Raw genomic sequence first — 20,649 nt, forward strand, 5'->3', positions numbered from 1 at the left:
TTCCTTCCTCCCACTCCCTCAGCCTCCTTCTCCCAACCCACTCCCCACTCCCTCCCAGAAGAAAGCAAGGCCTCCCATGGGGAGGCACATCCAGTAGAGGCAAGTCCAAGCCCTTACCCCTGCCTCAAGACTGTAAGAGGTGTCCCATCATAGGTAGCAGGATCCAAAAAGCCTCTTCATGCACCAGGGATGGATTTTGATTCTACCACCAGAGGGCCTCCCAAGCAGATCAAGCTACACAATTGTCTCACCATGCAGAGGGCCTAGTCCAGTCCCATGCAGGCTTCACAGCCACTGATCCAACTTTCATGAGTTCCCACTAGTTTGGTTTGATCATCTCTGCAGGTTTCCCCATCATTATGCACTGATGCACTTGCTGATAGAAACTCTCTCCTTTCTCTTTGACTGGACTCCTGGAGCTCCACCTGGTGTTTGGCTGTGGATCTCTGCATCTACTTCCATCAGTCAAAAGAGAAAAGTTGTGATCTCTGGGGCAAGCCAGTTCAATTCAGGTATCCTCTCCACTATTACTAGTAGCCCAGGCTGCGGTCATCCTTGGGGATTCCTGGCAATTTCCCTAGCACTGGGTTTCTCTCTATCCCCATGATGTTTCTCTCCTTCATGGTATCTCTTTCATTCCCCATCCCTCCCTGTTCCAGGTCAACCACCCCATTCCCTTATGTTCTCATCCCCTATCCCCTACCCTCCATTGCCCACCATTCATCCCCAGGTTCCTCATGGAGATCTCATCTATTTCCCCTTCCCAGTGCAGTCCATGCATCCTTCTTCGGGTCTTTCCTGTTAGTTACCTTCTCTGGAGTTGTGGGTTGTTGCTTGATTATTCTTTGCTTTATGTCTAGTATCCACTTATGAGTGGGTACATAACATGTTTGTCCTTCTGAGTCTGGGTTACCTCACTCAGGATGATATTTTCTAGTTCCATCCATTTGCCTGCAAATTTCATGATGTTTTTCTCTCCTGAGAAGTACTCCATTATGTATATATACCACATTTTCTTTGTCCATTCTTCAGTTGAGGGGCATCTAGGTTGTTTCCAGGTTCTGGCTATTACAAATAATGCTGCTATGAACATAGTTGAGTTCATAGCCCTTGTGGTATGACTGAGTATTCCTTGGGTATATGCCCAATAGTGGTAGAGCTGGGTCTTGAGGTAGATTGATTTGCAATTATCTGAGAAACTGCGATATTGATTTCCAGAGTGACTGTACCAGTTTGCACTCCTACCAACAGTGTAGGAGTGTTCCCCTTGCTCTACATCCTCTCCAACATATTCTGTCTGTAGTGCTTTTGATATTAGCCATTCTGACTAGTGTAAGATGGTATCTCAGAGTTGTTTTGATTTGCATCTCCCTGATAATTAAGGATGCTGAAATTTTTCCTTTGAGAATTCTCTGTTTAGCTCAATTTTTTAATTGGATTGTTTGTTATTTTGGTGTCAAGTTTCTTCAGTTCTTTATATATTTTGAAGATCAGCCCTCTGTCAGATGTTGGGTTGGTGAAAATCTTTTCCCATTCTGTAGGCTGTTGTTTTGTCTTATTTAGTGTGCCCTTTGCCTTACAGAAGCTTCTCAGTTTCAGGAGGTCCCCTTTATTAATTTTTGCTCTCGGTGTCTGTGCTACTAGTGCTATATTTAGAAAGTGATCTCCAGTGCCAATGCATTCAAGACTACTTCCTACTTTCTCTTCTATCAGGTTCAGAGTAACTGGATTTATGTTGAGGTCTTTGATCCCCTTGGACTTAGTTTTGTGCAATGTGACAGATATGGATCTTTTTGCAATCTTCTACATATTGATGTCCAGTTATGTCAACACCATTTGTTGAAGATGATTTCTTTTTTCCATTGTACAATTTTGGCTTCTTTGTAAAAAATCACGTGTTTATAATATGTGGGTTAATGTCATGGTCTTCAGTTCAATTCCATTGGTCCGTATGTCAGTTTTTATGCCAATACCAAGCTGTTTTTATTACTGTAGCTCTATAGTAGAGCTTGATGTCAGGGATGGGTGATGCCTCCAGAGGTAGTTTTGTTGTACAGGATTCTTTTAGCTATCCTGGGTTTTTTGTTTTTCCATATGAAGTTGAGTATTTTTTTTTCTAGGTCTGTGAAGAATTGTGTTGGAATTTTGATGGGGATTGCATTGAATCTGTAGATTGCTTTTGGTAAGATTGCCATTTTTACTATGTTAATTCTTCCTATCCAAGAGCATGGGAAATCTTTTCATTTTCTAATGTCTTCTTCAAATTTTTTCTTTACAGACTTAAAGTTCTCATCATACAGGTCTTTCACTTGCTTAGTTAGAGTTACTCTAAGGTATTTTATATTATTTGTGGCTATTGTAAAGGATGATATTTCTCTGATTTCTTTCTCAGACTATTTATCATTTGTATATAGGAAGGCTGCTGATTTTTTTTGAGTTAATCTTTATCCTGCCAAATTACTGAGATGTTTATCAGCTCTAGAAGTTCCCTGGTGGAATTTTTGGATAACTCATATATACTATCATATCATCTGCAAATAGTGAAGGTTTGAATTCTTCCTTTCTAATTTGTTCCCCTTGATCTCCTTTTGCTGTCTTATTCCTTTCGCTAGAAAGAAGTTCAAGTATTATATTGAATAAATATAGGGAGAGTGGACAGCCTTGTTTTGTTCCTGATTTTAGTGGAATCTCTTTAAATTTCTCTCCATTTTTTTTTCGTGTTGGCTGTTGGTTTGCTGTAAATTGCCTTTATTATGTGCAGGTATGTTCACTGTATCCCTGGTCACGCCAAGACCTTTATCATGAAGGGGTGTTAGATTTTGCCAAAGGCCTTTTCAGCATCTAATGAAATGATCATGTGGTTTTTTTCTGTCAGTTTTGTTATATGATTGTATTACATTGACAGACTTTTGTATGTTGAACTATCCTTGCATCACTGTGATAAAGCCTACTTGATCATGTGAATAATGTTTTTGATGTGTTCTTGGAGTTAGTTTGCCAATATTTTATTAAATATTTTTGCATCAATGTTCATGAGGGAGATTGGTCTGTAATTCTCCTTGTTGCATCTTTGTGTGGCTTGGGAATCAGAGTAACTGAGCCTCATAAAAGAAGTTTGGTAACGTTCCTTTAGTTTTTTTTTTTTTTTTTTTTTTTGTGTGTGTGGAACATTTTGAAGAATATTGGTAGTAACTCTTCTTTGAAAATCTGGTATAATTCTGTGTTGAAACCATCTGGTCCTGGGCTTTTTTTGCTTGGGAGACTGTTTCTGTTTCTTTGGGAGTTATTGGTCTATTGAAATTGTTTATCTGGTTTGATTTATTTTAGCATGTGGTACCTATCCAGAAAATTGTCCATTTCTTTTAGATATTCCAATTTTGTGGAGTACAGGTTTTTGAAATATGATCTGATGATTCTCTGGATTTCCTCATTGTCAGTTGTTATATCCCCTTTTCATTTCTGATTTTGTTAATTTGGATGCTCTCTCTGCCTTTAGGTTAGTCAGGATAAGGGCTTGCTTATCCTGTTGATTTTCTTAAAGAACTAACTCTTTGTTTCATTGATTCTTTGTATTGTTGTCTTTGTCTCCATTTTATTGATTTCAGCTCTCAATTTGATTATTTCCTGGCATCTATTCTTCCTGGGTGACTTTGCTTCTTCTTGTTCTAGAACTTTAAGATGTGCTGTTAAGTTACTAGTGTGAGAGTTCTCCAACTTCTTTATGTGGACGTTTAGTGCTATGAATTTCCCTATTAGCACTGCTTTCATAGTGTCCCATAAGTTTGGTTATGTAGTAAACTCATTTTCATTGATGTCTAGGAAGTCTTTAATTTCTTTCTTTATTTCTTCCTTGACCCATTGCTGACTCAGTTGAGCATTATAAAGTTTCCATGAGATTGTAGGCTTTCTGTAATTTTTGTTGTTGTTGAACTCTAACTTTAAACCATGGTGGTCTGATAGAATACAGGAGGTTATTCCATTTTTTTTGTATCTGTTGAGATTTGGTTTGTAACTGAGTATGTGGTTAATTTTAGAGAAGGTTCCATGGGGTGCTGAGAAGAAGGTATATTCTTTTTTTGTTAGGATGGCATGCTCTGTAGACCTTAATTTACTCCATTTAAGTCATAACATCAGTTAGGTCCCTTATTTCTCTGTTAAGTTTTGATCTGGCAGATCTGTCCATTGGTGAGAGTGGGGTGTTGAAGTCTCCCACTCTTAATGTGTGGGGTTTTATATGGGATTTAAGTTTTAGTAATATTTCTTTTACATATGTGGGTACCCTTGTATTAGGGGCATAATGTTCAAAATTGAAACTTCATCTTGGTGGATCTTTCCTGTGATAATATGTAATATCCTTCTTGATCTCTTTTGATTGATTTTATTTTGAAGTCTATTTTGTTAGATATTAGGATAGCTACACCAGCTTGCTTCTTTAGTCCATTTGATTGGAAAGACTTTTCTGAGCCTTTTTCTCTGAGGAAGTGTCTATCTTTGTAGTTGAGGTGTATTTCTTGTATGCAGCAGAAAGATGGATCCTGCTTTCATATCCATTCTGATAGCCTGTGTCTTTTTATAGGTGAATTAAATCCATTGATATTAAGGGATATTAATGACCAGTGATTGTTGATTCCTGTTATTTTTTGGTGATAGTGTGTGTGTGTGTACTTCTCTTCTTTCAGGTTTACTGCTGTGGGGTTATTTATTGCCTGTATTTTCGAGGGTGTATCTGACCTCTTAGGTTGGAATTTTCCTTCTAGTTCTTTCTGTAGGGCTGGAGAGGTATTGTTTAATTCAGGTTTTGTCTTGGAATGTCTTGTTCACTCCATCTATAGTGACTGAAAATTTTGCTGGGCATATTAGTCTAGGTTGGCATCCATAGTCTCTTAGTGTCTGTATTACATCTGTCCAGTTCCTTCTGGCTTTCAAAGTCTCCATTGAGAAGTGGGGTGTTATTCTGATGGGTCTGCCTTTATAAGTCACTTGGCCTTTTTCCTTTGCTGCTCTTTATATTCTTTCTTTATTTTGTATTTTTAGTGGTTTAATTATTATGTGGTGAGGGAGCCTGTTGTCAGGAGTCTTCCCTGCTGACTGGCAACTGGTCAGAGATGAGTCAGGGTTTCCAGGGACTGGTTCTATCCCAGGGCCTAGCTCCTAGAGCCATATCTAGTTTTTCTTGGTCTGGTCTTGGATGTGACAGGGGCTTTCTCCCAAGGAAAGAGACTGTACTTTAGATCAAGTGAATTTTTCTTTCTATCACTAGCACATGCCCCCACCATTTGCTTTCCTGATCACCATGACCCAGAAAGAACACCCAGAACTTTGACCCATGCTCATGTTCCTTTACTCCAAATGCTCTCAGCTCCTGTCATTTCTCACCTGGTGATTGACTTCTGCTTGGATTCCAGAAGAGGCAGGTGTGGACTATGCCTAGGAGGCCTGTTCTGAGTCAGGATGGAACTTAGGTTTTGATGATGCTGTTTCATTAACTCTTTATGATGTCTGTGGTAGATATTAGAGCATCTCTGGACTGAGGACCTGGGAAGTGGGAAAAGTGAAAGCTGTGGTAGATGACCCTAAGCTGTGTCCTGGCTCTGAGTGTCCAATTTGGAGATTTTATGAACATCAGCATAAGTGAGGACTGCCAGAAACTGAAAGAGACAGTTAGTTAGATAATGGGGAACTTCCTATGTAGCATCCTTATAGAGGAGAAGGACCTAACAGTTTGAAACAGTGTACTAGTTAGCATTAACTGTCATCCTGACATAGCCCAAAGTCATATTGGTGGAAAAAGTATCCCAACTGAGTAACTACAACTTCATGTCTATGGCCCATCTTTATCAGGTTGGGATGTGGACATGTCTTGATGGATTGTCCTAATTGGTTCAGGAGGGACCAATTCTCTTTGGGCAGCATCATCCATATGCAGATGGTCCTTGAAAGTATGAGATAGAAAGCTAAACATGAGCCAGAGTGTGAGTCTGTGAATGAGTCAGCAAGCAGCATGTTTTCTGCCTTGACTTCCTTCAGTGCTACACTATGACACAGCCCTAGAAGGAAACAAACACTTTACTCTTTCCTAAGCTGCTATACTCAGGAGAAAAGAAAACAGTGCATTAGGAAGAGCAGAAGACATGTCAATTTGAATCAGTGTTCTTTGTACTAGAGAACAGACCCTTCAGCAACATTTGGACAAAGAAAAAGAAGGCTTTAGACACCAGTGATGGGCCAGAAAGTGCATGTGCAGCCCCTGTATTAATCTACTTCCTTTGACTCTCAAGAGAAATGTTCTAGGACTTTCCTCTGAAATTTTCTGAGCACAGGGCTCCTTCTGAAGGTGCCTATCATCTGGATGTACACTATTTAAACTTATGGACTTCCTAGGAAAAATCTGAAACCTTGTGTAGATCCAACCTACACTAGAAGGAATTAGGAGTTCTGAAGAGCACAGTGAACCTGATGACAGGGCCTGCATCCCTCCTGTGCTGAGGGTATCAGGGAAGTTTATTGTTGACTTGTTGAACATGTCTACTGTAGCCATAGACAGGAGATTGCAGTTCTCCCAGTGATCTCCATGGGGTGATATCAGGACACACCATTAAAAATCAGAAAATTGTTTTCCTGAGCCATGACCTTGCCTAGCCAACTGATTTCTATCCATGTCTCCACTAACCCAGAGCTTCCTTCCTAGACTCTGTTCAGACCTACTGGCTGCTTCCTTTTTTCTGAGAACACATGGGGAACCCTAAAGTCACTTCTCTTGGCATCTCTCATAGGGGAATACAGGATTACTACCAGGGAATCACCTAGGCAAAAGGCAAAGGTGACCCAGGAAGATCGGGGGGCAGGGGGCATGGCCTCACCGAACACAGCTCAGCCAACACATAATGCTGAAGGTTACATTGAAGCCCTTCATAGAAAGAGGGAGCTAACAGACTTTTCAAGAACACACAGATTGCCTCTACCCCAACACCAAGGACATGAAACTCTTCACACAATGGCTCCTGGGACATTTTCCTGGATCAGGAAATTGACTGGTGACATTAGTGATACAGGATTGATATTCATCCCTAGTCATCACTTAGCTAGTCCCTTTGCAGTCCTCAAAGACTGTCCTTTTTCCTTCATGGTGTAAATCTTACGTTTTCAGAGCACTGAGGACACAGGCAGACTGGATGCTCAGCTGGGTCTCTGTGTCACAAAGACACATAGGCAGGATAGAGGCTCCTTCTTACGTGCAGACAGACCTAAGGCCAGATGTGTAGACAGAGCAGATGTCAGGCATGAGATGAGTGATTGTTCTCTGAGGGCATGGGGATGCTTATCAGCCTTGTTGCTCAATGTGCTGCTTGAAGTTGAAACATAAAGAGAGAACAGTTGAGAGGCATGTGAGACAGCACTGGGAGTGGAAAGGACAGAGCAGTGTCTTGGACACAGATCCAACAACCAACAGCCCATTGGATTGTGGGAAGTGCTCCTACCTGGAAGGACACTCAGCTCAGAGGGAGAAAGGACAGCAGGGGCTGGAGCTGTGTTGGAACTGAAGCTCTTCTCCTCAGAGGGAGGATAGCACAGTGGGAAGAGAGATGGAGGTGTCCTCTATGATTCCCTGCAAGGGCTGTACCTCCTGGCAGGGGCTCCTGCTCACAGGTAAAAGTACCCATTTTCTTTCTGTTGGGGTGGACAGGGACTCAGAAGCAGGCTGGAGTCTCCTAAAGGGGACAGGTACCTGAGAGGAGACTTGAGGTTTCTGTTTGCAGTCACGGGGCAGAAGGTACAGTGATGGACAGAGGCTCAGCATCCTGAAGCTCTCAGTGGACAGGAGGTGATGAGAGGAGGAGAGAAGCCCCAACCACTCCCTATTCAAATTGAGCCCCATTGGCTGCCATGTTCTGAAGCCTGATGTCCCCAGTCATGGCAGGGTGACTCCAAATATAAATCAACAGGGATGGGCCAGGGAGATGGCTCAGTGTGTGGAGACTTGACAACCTATATTCAGTCCTCTGCTCCCACAGGGTAGATGGAGAGAACAGGCCCCTGCAGCCACTTCTCTGCTTTCCACTTAAGGGCTCTGGCGTGAACCTGCCCATATGTACACTGAGACATGTGCCTTCAGAAATACACACAGATCATATAAATAAATCCAAAAAAGTAAATCAAACCTGAATATAATTAATGCCATTCATTTCAAACCTTGACCTATGTAGATAATACCATGAAGACACATTTACTTCATTCATTCCTTTTTTCCATCTTTCTCTCCTTTCTGTAAAGATGTCTGAATCTTTTCCAGGAACTGAATCTTCTTAAAAGGCCACACTAATCCCTGTCCTCAAAAGTCCTGCTTCTATCAGAATATAAGTCTGTGTATCCAGAAGTTGATGTCAGGGGTTGATACACAAAGGTAAAAGAGAAAAAATTCAGATAGTAAGGACCCTGTTGTGGGATATCTTTCTGTATAGTGTGACTAAGTGTAGCTCTAATTGTTTGATAAATAAACCTGCATTGGCCTACAGCAATGCAGCTTAGAGGCAGCCAGGTAATCCAAGCAGATATACCGAGAGAAGAAAGGAAAAGAGCGAGGAGATGCCAGCCACTGAGGAAAGAGCAGCAAGATGCCAACAGACTGGTAATGCTAAAGACACATGGCAACATATAGATTAATAGAAATGAGTGAAGTTAAAAGAACTAGCTTGCAAGAAGCCTGCCATAAGCCATACAATTGGTAATTAATTTTAAGCCTCTGAGTGATTATTTAATAAATCCATGGGGCTGGGCAGTATTCTAAAGACCTTCTAGCTACAGGACCCTTTAAAGGAGGATGACAGAATGGCTTCCTCACAACAAATACTCTTTATGTGTGGAGGAATATGGAAACACTTGGGGGGAGGCAGAGAGATAAGTGAGAAAATTATTTCATAGAGAGGAAAAGGCACCATCAGAGACTCAGAGGAAATGGAGGTCATGTTGTACACCCCCATCAAGGAGTGTGCTCACAGCCCTACTCACACACCTAAACTGGCTCATGATCACATCCGCTCAATATTGATGTTTTTCTCTCTTTCCTTCTAGCCTCCGTTTTAATTTACTGCCATTCCCCAACCAATGCTGAAGTCACCATTGAATCAGTGCCACTTGATGTGTTCGAAGGAGACAATGTCCTTCTACATGTCCACAATCTGCCAGAGAGTCTTCTATCCTTTGTTTGGTTCAAAGGGCTGACAAATATGAAGCACAGAATTGCGCTCTATGTACTGAACACCAATTTAATTGTGCCGGGGCCTGTACACAGTGGTAGAGAGACAATGTACCGCAATGGATCCCTGTGGATTCACAATGTCACCCATAAGGACACAGGATTCTACACCCTGCAGACCATAAATAGACATGGACGAACTGTATCAATAACAACTATGCACCTCCATGTGCACCGTAAGTGATTCTTATTGAACTCTAGGTGCTGGGTGGGGCTATTCCAGTGGATACACATGGAAGTGTCAGACAAAGCCTGAGTCTCCCTCCCCTCTTCATGCATTCCCATATTGGGGTTTGAGCATTTAGTTCAGGACACACATGGTGTAGAATAACTGCAGTAGATCAGAATCCATGCACAGAGGTGGATGCATGGTGGATAAGTCAGCCTAAGATATCATCCTATGTCTACACTCTTGGGATTCTTACCAGGAATGTGTCCTTGAGACAGACCATGAGGCAATCACCATTGTGCCTGATTGAGGAAAACTTTAGATCCTCAGGGAGAGGTGAGCATGCCCTGGTTCTAGACCTCTGTCTTAGACTCAACTCTAGGTGTCCACGAGAAGCATTTTCAAAGGTTGTAGTTTGACTTCTTATGGTCAGGAACAGTGTTTTCTACTAGTCAAAGTCTTTTGCTCTCTGGAAACAGCTAGTGCACTGTCAAGAGGGTCACTGTTAGGCTAGATCCCCTGGACATCTCCAGAGACTCAGCATGGGCAACAAAGCTTGACAGGTGCCTAGGCCATTAACTGTCCTGATGGGCTTATGGGACTTCAAAGGAAGGTCAATGTCACAAAGAAGGGACTGAGAACACAGGTACTCTTGACAATTTCTTGACCTATGGGGTCTACCTCAGGGAATTCTCTCCTGTAGGCAAATGTCTCCAGGCTCTGCTGAGATGGACAGCTCCCCAGATGTGAGCTGCAGTTCCTCCCAGTCATCACCAGGGGGACACACTATCAATACTCAGGGAAAATATTTACCTAACCAGGAACTTGTTTCCTGACTTTTAATCCTGTCCCTACTGACCTGGAAGTTGGTGTCACAACCTTCTCAGTCCTACTGGCTTTTTTTTAAATCTGATACCATGCCAGGGGTTCATGTTAAGTTCCTTTTTACGTATTTCTTTTGGGAAAGATAGGCTATCCCATGGTATTCACCTAGACAGAGGCCAAAGGCATCCAAAAGGTCAGGGAGCACATGGGCAGATTCATCACACAGTTCAGTCAGCAAAAGAACTGGGACCATTGTCATAAAATCCTTCATGAGGTGGTGAAGCCCAGAGCTCTCTTTATAGGATTCATGTCACCTCCTCCCACACAACCAGAATGTGAGGCTCCTGACACATCAGCTCTCGGGCCTTTGTCCTGGGTCAGCACCCTAACTAAGGACTGCTGTGATAACAAATCTATCTTCTTCTCCATGCATCACTCGAATAGTTCTTTGAAGATTCACACACATCCCCATCACTTTCTTGCTAAGGCCAAGTTCCATCTTTCCAGAGCATTGAGAACATAGGGCAAACTGGGTGCCCAGCTGGGTTTCTTTGTCACACAGGGAGTATAGAGGCCCTCTCTTGATTCTGATAGACCCAGGGCCAGGATATAGCCGAAGACAGCACGAGGGTGAGCTGCTGTTCTCTCAGGGCACAGAGATGCTCATTAGCCCCTTTGATCACTGTGGTGTTCAGGACTGAAGCATCAAGAGAGATGTGGATAGAGACAGCACTGAGATTGAAGGGGCAGAGCATGGTTTTGAGCAGAAAATCCCCACATCCAATGGGACTCTGGTAGGTGCTCCTTCCTGAGAGAAGGCTCAGCCAGAAGGGGAAAGGACCAAGATCTTGGGAGCTGTGCTGGAGCAGAGGTGACTCAGGAGGAGGACAGATCAGCCCATAGAAACAATCGAGGTACCTCCTGTACCCCTCTGCTAAGTGTTAGACTCTCAGCGGCTCCTGCTCACAGGGGAGAACATGAATTGACAGTATGTGGAGGAGAGGACTCACCTACTCTCTGGAGTCTCCTAAGGGGGAAAAGTAGCTGAGATGAGTCTTGGGGTTTGTATGGGAGAAGACACAGGTCCAGACAGAGGCTCATTTGCAGGAAACTCTCAGTGAACAAAAAATGTTTCCCAAAGAACAAGAAATGAATACTCAAATTTATTCACTATGACCACAATATTCTGAAGACTGATGTTCTTAATTGTGACTTCTTATGTAAAAAATCAAGCTGGTGTTGATCTGTGACATGGCTCAGTGGATATAGGCATTTGCCTCATTGTCTCTCAACCTGAGAAACAATGAACACAATTGTCCTCTAAAGTCCACCTATGTACCTGTCCCACATTCACCCACACAAGCTCTTGCACACAATCTCACACACAAATGTAAGTGACTGTGAAAAGTAAAAGCAAATGAAAAAATTCAACTAGTACCCCCAAACCTATGAATTTCTTAAATAACTCCCTAGGCATACAGGGTCCTGGGACATCATTCATTCATTCATTTTCCACAGGTATTTGAGATTTTATGGGTGGCACTTCTTTCAAAAGGTAAGAAAATCTCAGTTCTCATAAAACTGCAGTGCTTATTGACTGACAGACAGGCCAGTAAAGAAGCTAGAAAGTGAAGTCAGTTATTGACTGGAACCACAAGAGGAATAGAAAGTGGCAGGAAGGGTCAGAGAGTGAAGACACAGGGTCTGTAAGGACGAGGTTGGTCAGGCAGACAGGCCAACAGCACTCCACTGTAAATGTGAGCAGGGATCTGATGGCAGTGAGCTGGAGAAATGTTGACACCTGAGGAAATAGTGCCATATGGTGGGAATGACAAGTCAGGGACTCTGGGAATACAGAGGTCACCTGCTGAACTCCAGCAAGTAGGACAGGGAGACAACCACCCATGCACCTAGGCTGAGCAATGGACACACCTTCTCAGGGCCCCTTTTTGGCAAAATACAAAGGTCCTAATATTGTTGGATTTCTCTTTTTCCTCCTAGCCAAACTTTTCACCTGTGGGTGCCCTCACATCTCTGCCCGGCCCACTATCGAATCAGTGCCACCCAGGGTTGCACAAGGGTCAAGCGTTCTTCTACTTGTTCACAATCTCCCAGACAATCTTCGAGCCCTTTACTGGTACAAAGGTGTGATTTTGTTCAACAAGTTGGAAGTTGCCCGACACATAATAGAAAGTAATTCAAGTGTGCCAGGCCCTCTACACAGTGGTAGAGAGACAGTGTACAGCAATGGATCCATGCTTTTTCACAATGTCACATGTGAAGACATGGGATTCTACACCCTACGGATTGTGAGTAGAATCCTGGAAGTAGAATCAGCACATGTGCAACTCCAAGTGGACCGTAAGTGATTCTCTGTGGTCATTCTCTGTGTCAGGTGGGGATTAGACACACAGGATTGTCATGCCTGGCCTGTGACAACCTCCCCTGTGCACTGCATCCCCATGTAGGGGTTTGAGAATGTAGCGCAGGAAGCACATGGTGGAGACTAAAGACCATAGATCAGACTCCATTGTCTGACTCCCCCTTGTGTCAAGGAAGAACTTGGTGGAAAGTAACAGCCCAGAATGTAACAGTCAGCTCAGTCTCCTGGGGCTCTAGTCATGCTTGTGAGGAAACCATAGCAACCTCACAGAGATGTAAGACCAGGAAGACCTGGTTCCTGTCATCTCCTACTCAACTACATGTGAACATGGGGAACATTTATCTGGTATGGTATGTTACTTCCTCTCAGAGTTGACAGAGAATGATGGTTTTGGGCAGTGCATATCAAACTGTGGCATTTAGTAGCTCTGAACAGGAAAGTTTCTTAAATAAAAGCCAGGAATGGAAGCAGAGAGAATGGAGGTGTGTTGCTTACTGCTGTGCTCCTCATGGATTTTTCAGCATGCTGTCTTATGACATCTAAGACCACTAGCTCAGAAATGAAAATGGTCTCATTGGGTTGGCCCTTCCAGCGTCAATCAACAATAAAAAAATTCTACTGATTTTCCAACAGGCCAGTCTGTTGTTAGCACTTTTATTTGAGGCTTCCCCTATCTAATTGACTCTAGCTTGTGTCAAGTTGACATAAAGCCAGCCCGTCTAATCCTGAGCCTTTTCCAATACCTGAGCCTGCCAAGAAGACCATAATGCTCCTGCCTTCATCCAGTCCTACTCCTGGAGGCTTCAGGGCAGCACAGCAAGGACATCTAGAAGGTGATGTCAGAGGTTGACTGAAGCCACAAAGGAAACTAGGAAAAAGTCAGAAAGTAAAGATCCATGGTATGAAGAGAAAAACCTCAGTGTGCATGAGTGTGCACAATGTCTGACTGAGGGCATTGGGGGGCAGCCCTGTAGACACCTGAGGGGAAAGTTCCATGGAGAGAAATTATATATTTAGGATACTGAGGGAATGGAAGTCATGTTGCTGACCTCCTCCATAGGTCATCTTATTTCCACCAAACATGACGATCCCATAGAATGGCTTTTTCTCTTTTTCCTTCCAGCTTCCTCTTGTACTTGCTGCAACCCTCTCGCTTCTGCCCCACTCACCATAGAACCAGTGCCACGGAGTGCTGCTGAAGGGGAAAGCATTCTTCTCCAAGTCCATAATCTGCCAGAAGATCTGCAAGCCTTTTCCTGGTACAAAGGAGTGTATATCAGTCCTGTCTTTAAAATCACAGAATACAGCAGAACCATGAATTCCATCACCCAGGGGCTTGAACACAGTGGAAGAGAGACAGTGTACACCAATGGATCCCTGCTGCTCCAAGATGTCACTGAGAATGACTCAGGCTTGTACACACTTCAAATTTTAAACAGAGTTTCAGAAAATGTAACAGCACTTGTGCAATTCCATGTGAACAGTAAGTGACTCTCTATGGCCTGCAGCTGCTGGCTGTGTCTTATCCTACTTCATACACCGAACTGTCAGACTGGGCTGTTCTTCCTCTCCCCAACAGCATTGTGTCCTCACACTGGGGTTTGGACCCTACTCCAGGACATACATAGGGTAGATAAACTGCAATAGATCAGAACTCCTCACCTGTCTTCACCTGCACAGAGGATGTCCTGTGCTTTGTAAACTCACCCTCACTATGTCAGCTGCAGCCCCGAAATGTGGCTCTCTCACCAATGCAGGCATTCCTGGGAATGATAATCTCTGTTCTAGCTAGACTCCAGGTGACACTGGGGAGCTTTTTGTCATTTCTCCATTTTGACTTCCTGTTAGATATGCCAGGGAACAAGGCTTTTTTTGGTATGTGGAAGCAGCCAGTGTACTTCCAGGTAAGTCACAGTTGGGCTAGGCTACCTGGACATCTCCAGAGACTCAGAAGTGAGAGAATAGCTGGTCAGGTGCCTATGCCATTAACTGACTGTCCTGATGGACTATGTTACCTCACAGGAAGCTCAGAGTTCCCAGAAGAGGAGCAGAGAACACATGTCCTCCTTGGACGTTCTTGTCTTCTGAGGTTCATACTGGAGACTTTCTCTCCTGTACGCAAATGGTGACAGAGTTGCTGAATTGGACAGCACCCAGACATGAGCTGCAGGTCCCTTAGTAACCACCAGACAACAGGAGAAGTCCACACAACACCCTGAAATGTGTTTCCGGGAGATAGGAGCTTAACTTGTAGCCTAGCTTCCACCTGTGTCCCTATACACCTGGAGCCACTGACCACATTCTCAGACCTACTGCCTGCTTCCTGTGTTGCTAAGCACACTACTCTACCAGAGGATCCTGTGTTACCACCCCATCCTTCTGGCACCCCACTTCCCATGGGACACCTACAAAGGATACCTACATAGGACAGATGCATCCCAGGAAGGACATAGAGAGACCATACACACAGCTTGACCATCACAGGAGGATAGAAGGTCCCTCTGAAACTCTCCCTTGGATGTAGGAGCCACAGACCTCTCTCCAGGACTCAGGTCACCTCCTGCTTCACACCCATATGAATCTCCTTACATAACCCCTCCTAGGCTTCATGACAGTGCACTGGTGACTTCAGTGAGAATGAGTCTGTCCCTTTTTCCAGGCCTCACTCAGCTGATCCCTTTCCATCCTTCACAGACATCCATGTCACATTCCTGTGGGGAGCCAATATCACCTTCTCAGAGCATTGAAAACACAGGGCAGACTAGGTGCTCATTTAGGATTCTGTATTATAGAGGACATGTTGGGCAAACACAGCAGAGGACAGCCCTGGGGTGAGTTGTTGTCCTAAGGCACAGATATGATCACCAGCCTTGTTGCTCACTGTGTAGTCTAGAGGACTGAAACTCACATACAGAGAAGACACAGGCAGTCTAAGTGTGTAAGGGACAGAGCAGGTCATTGGACACTATTCATGATAACATTCAGCATTACCCTGGGAAAGGCTCCTGCCTGATAGATAGCTGAGCTCAGAAAGACAAAGGCTGCAGAGCTTGGAGACAAGTACTGGAGCAAAAGGTGTTCTCCACAGAGGGAGGACAGAGCAGGCTGTAGCCAGCATAGTGGCTTACTGTGTGCTTCCCTGCAAATGGTGCAGCCTTGGTAATGGCTCCTGCTCACAGGTGAGGAGAACACTCCCTGATAGTGTGTGGGAGGAGGGAGCTCAGAGACTGGCTGGAATCTCCTAAGGTGAAAGATAGGAAAGGCTCCCTCAAGTTGTTTCTTGACTTCAGTGTAGGTGCTGTGACCTGCACCCACCCATACAATTAAGATGGCATACATCTGCACAAATACCCACACCCATAAGCATCCATTCCCACTCCCCACACATGCATAGCAATGTAAGCTAGAGACTGAAGTAGTGTCGGTAGCTCCAAATAGAAGAATTTCATAAACACCTGGATATTCAAGGTCCTGGGACATTCGTTATTTTATCCTCCCACATATATCTGAGCCTTTCCAGGCACTGGACTTTCAAGAATGATCAAACTAGTTTTTCCTAACTAAGCCCCATCTCTAGTGGATTGGAAGACAGACCAGGAGGCCCATCTCTAAGTGAAGTCAGGGATTGACTGCATCCAGAGAGGAAAGAGATCAAAGAGGTCAGAAGGTGAAGACTCAGGGTCTGTAGAGGAAGAAGTGAGAGAAAGCACTCCCATCACACACATATTCTGTGTGTGAGCAGGCATGTGAGGACAGTGAGCATGAAGACATTTGGGGAGAGAGTTCTACACAGAGGATGTGACTCATTCAGGTGCACTGAGGTCATGGAGGTCATTTTCTTATTTCATCTGAGTTGTGCAGACACTGGTACCCACATCACTGAGTGATGCACCTAAGCTTCTCAGTATGCAGGGCTCTACCTTTTTACCAAAGACAATTATATGTCTCCATATTTGTAAATTTGTCTCTTTTCCTTTCTACCCTTTTTTTTAGTCTGTAGATACCCACTCACCACTGCCCAGCTTACTATACAGCCAGTGAAGAAGCACTGGCTCCAGACTTCTGTCATAGACTCAAATTTAGTTGACCCTAGAGAGCATCTCTTCAAGGCTAGAATTTGACTTCCTGTCAGAGCTGAGAAGGAACAAGGCTTTACTGACTATCCAAGTCCTATAGAGCATGGAGCCAGCTGTGCACTGCTGTGACAGCTGCAGGTCATAGGTCAACAGGCATCTTTTCCTGAGTCTCAGTGGATAGAAACCAGGACATAAGCCAACTCTTCTGATGGTCTTAGGAGACTTCAGAGGAATGTCAGGTCCTCAGGAGAAGGCACAGAAGGGACATTTCTCCAGGCAGCTCCCTATCCTAAGAGGTTGAGTCTAAGGAATTCTCTTCCATAGGAAAAGAGTAACAGATGCTGCACATATGAGCAGCTCACTCAGATCCCAAGGTTAGGCCATTGCTCATATCTAACCTTAACTGATATACACAGCAATAATCATGTACTGTGTGTCATATTGTAGGGAAACTGAGGCACATGTAACAGTGCCTGAATCAGGGTCACACAAGCCATGGGTGGCAGGACCAAAGCACAAATATGACTGTAGTCACAGTTCTAACTTATCAACCATGGAGACTTTATTAAGTGTGAACTATAGGGGGGCTGGTTGAGATCTCTGAAAGACTAATGTCATTTTGTCCACTCCTCTGTTTCTTTGCAGAGCTTGTGAAAAAGCCCTTCCTTGAAGTATCTGACACCACAGTCACAGTACAGAGCTCTGTGCTCTTCAGTTGCCTCTCAGCTGATATTGGAATCTCCATCTGTTGGATCTTCAATAATCAGAGTCTGCAGCTCACAGAGAGGATGTCCCTGTCCCCCATGAATTGTGGACTCAGCATATTTCCTGTCAGGAGCGAGGATGCTGGAGAATATAAGTGTGAAGTCTTCAACTCTGTCAGTTCGAAGACCAGTCTCCCTGTCAGCCTGGTCGTGATGAATGAGTGACCTCTTCTCTCATCCTACAGCAGAGTGAGGGCATTTCTTTATCAATGGGGTACAAAAGGGAGAAAAAGTTATGTGGTAAAAAAAGGTATGTGGGGAGAAAAATTATGTGGTCAAAATTGTCAGTTATTACTCAGGTACAGCCAGCATGGTGACTCAAGCCTATAATCCTTGGGTAAATGTGTGCACAATGAAAAGCCAGCATTTAAAGTGAGACTTAGTCTCCAAAGGAAAGTAAAGATATCAATATGGTAATCAATATTGCAAAGGGATTAAGAGCTTAGGTGTGGATCAAATATGTAGCCCACCCTCAGAATGTGTGGGAATTAATTTCAGGAACTGCCCAAACTTCTGTATCTGTGAGTCCCCTGTTAAATGGTGCACTGTTTGCATAGAGATTACCATCCTCTCATATGTTCCAATAGTTTTACCTAACATCAATGCTCTCTAGACAACAGTCATCCATGTGAAGGAAGGAAGAGTGACAGAATGGTCTGTCCATGTTTCTCTGTGACATAACTGATTCCTAAGTAGTTTTGATCCAGAGTTTGATGCACAGATATAAAATCCTTCACTTAATGACACACTGAACTGTTTCATCCTGAGAGTGGCATATACAATGTGGTCTTGCACTGGGTCATTTTTCCTGGATACACACACACACACACACACACACACACACACACACACACACACACACACACACACACACACATTTTACATCAATTCATTGGCCACCTTTCTTTTCTATGTCTTGCCTACTTGTTCTGTCTAGGACTCCTAAGGGAATACAGAACAGAATTGGCCACAGCAGCATCTTGGTGTTTATCCTGGTCCTCAAGAGAAAGTTTTCAGTGTTCCCACCTAATACTGAGTGGACTGTGGGCTTCCACATGGCTCCTCGTGCATGGGCCTACCCTCTACACCTACTTTGGCTTGTTTCATCATTAAAAACTGTTTACTTTGTCACATGTGTCTTTATTGACTCAGGTATGTGTTATACATGGAATCAGTTTTGTGTCTCTTCAGGCTTCCATCTTATTAGGTCATGGGCTTCCAGGAATTTGTCTGCTTCATCTAGCTCACTCAACAGTTTGCACATAGCTATTGAATACTAATGGAATTCTTAATATTCTGAAGAATAGACAGTGAGGTCTCAAATTTCACTTCAAGTATTATTATTGTTAATCTTTCTGTTTTTTTTTTTGAGACAAGGTTTTCTGTGTAGGTCTAGCTTTCCTGGATCTGGCTCTGTATACTTGGCTGTCCTTGAACTCAGAGATTCACCTACTTATGCCTCCTAAGTGCTGGGGTTAAAGGTGTTTGTGACCACCACATAGCCAATAATGTTAATCTTTGAAAAGCAAAGTTAATCTAATTAAAAGTCATCAATGCCATTAAAAACTTGGAAGAATAATCCTTTGATTTATTAATTTTCTCTACTGTTATTCTTTATTTGTATCATTTTTTTACCAACTGGGAATTTAGGGAGAGACAACAGAGGAACAATGCTTCTTGGCTTGTTATCAATCATTTGCTCAGTTACTTTTTCCTTGTATATCCCAGTATGACCTGCTTAGGAATGGTATTACTCACAGTGAGAGGTGACCCCATACATCAATCAATAATTAAGTTAATGCTGTATAGATGTACCTACAAAGCATGCTGATGGAGGATCTTCCTTGAGGCTGCTCAGATGTCTCTAGCTTGTGTCAGGTGACACACACTAACCAGCACACCTGCCATACAACCTGGGCCATCAGGTCATTTTTAGGAAGTTCTTGCTTCTAGCTTGTATAGGTCAGGTAATCAGTTTCCACCTGAACCTCAAGATAGCTGTCTACATGGTCAATATCTCTAATGGAAGGGGTGTTAACATCCAAGGTCAAAGGTAGTTTTGTTGCAAACCCTGCCTTGTTCCTTCACAATCCTAAATCATTTCTATATTTAGTCTTCATCCTTAGGGAACCAATGGCTCATGTCAGTCATATGAAATATCTGAGCAGCATGGCTCATGTTGTGGTCCTGCTGGACCACTGAGCTGAAAGGAAGCCTGTTCCTGGTATCTTGTCTGAGGTGTCTATTTACATGTCAAGTCCTTAGGACAGACTGTGAGGCTTCCCAGCAAAGTGCAATGGAATTCATTACCAACTATCTGTAGCAAAGTGCAATGGAACTCTCATTACCAACTATCTGTAGGACAGCCTTAGACAGCAAAGCCTTGAAGAGCTTTGGTCCAAGCTGAGCAGTTGAGGACAGTGCATCTAGAGGGACACACCACTTCATCCTACAAGTCAGTCTTTGCTCTGTCTACCATCAAGCTCTGTAGCTCAGCTCACACATTAAAAGTCTGTGTTTGTCCCACACTGCAAGGAGTCCCCACTATCTCTGACCTCTCATGTCTCCTTGCATCTGACTGTGATTCATTTCTTATATATTTTCTTCTTATTTTGGTTGCCAGGGAGGTTAGTGACTAACACCCATGGAAACATGCCTTTGCAAGGATCAGAGGTCCCACACAGGGCTATCTCTTCTCTGTTGTCTGCACAGCACTGTTACACCTAACTACAAGCATCAGCTCCAGCCCAGTGGAGGGAAAGAACATGGTAGCTTTAACACCTGGATCTGAGATTCAGGATATATCCCACCCTGTGGTGGATAAACCCATAGACAAGTGTTTCTTTCATCCTCCAAGAAGCTTCTTTTTGCACTGATGGAGGCCACTATTGAAACCAAAACCTCATTTAAATGTGGAGAACAATGAAACACCACAGGGTCCTCAGCCCAAATTGATCTATGTATATAATGTAATTCCCTTGTTTTTGGCTCAGGGAGTATCTCAGAAGAGGAGGTAGAAAAATTCAAGAGCCAGAGAACCATGGCATCTCATGTGTGATTGTGTCTTCCATACTTGTCATGGAAGCTGCATCCTAGAAATGTTATTTATATGTCCATCTAAACAGATCTGAAAATGACAACACCAATTGACATGGCAGCATGGATGGAGATGGTCCCTC

At 43.5% G+C, this 20,649-nt stretch overlaps 1 protein-coding gene across 2 annotated transcripts; it reads left to right on the forward strand.

Annotated features, from left to right (window-relative positions):
• The first annotated feature begins 7,374 nt into the window (after positions 1 to 7,374).
• Positions 7,375 to 18,598, forward strand: LOC102914515 (pregnancy-specific glycoprotein 22-like). Of its 2 annotated transcripts, XM_076569384.1 has the most exons (6): positions 7,375 to 7,647; positions 9,070 to 9,429; positions 12,249 to 12,608; positions 13,754 to 14,113; positions 17,352 to 17,659; positions 18,408 to 18,598. In XM_076569384.1, exons 1-5 carry the CDS (start codon positions 7,584 to 7,586, stop codon positions 17,633 to 17,635), a joined length of 1,428 nt encoding a protein of 475 aa, XP_076425499.1. In that variant the 5' UTR covers positions 7,375 to 7,583; the 3' UTR covers positions 17,636 to 17,659; positions 18,408 to 18,598. The 2 variants fall into 2 exon arrangements, with proteins under 2 accessions (XP_076425499.1, XP_042128588.2); XM_042272654.2 differs by having other exon boundaries at positions 7,376 to 7,647; positions 17,352 to 18,598.
• The last annotated feature ends 2,051 nt before the right edge of the window (positions 18,599 to 20,649 follow it).

The sequence above is a fragment of the Peromyscus maniculatus genome, chromosome 1, assembly GCF_049852395.1.
Source record: "Peromyscus maniculatus bairdii isolate BWxNUB_F1_BW_parent chromosome 1, HU_Pman_BW_mat_3.1, whole genome shotgun sequence".
Classification (NCBI taxonomy): domain Eukaryota; kingdom Metazoa; phylum Chordata; class Mammalia; order Rodentia; family Cricetidae; genus Peromyscus; species Peromyscus maniculatus.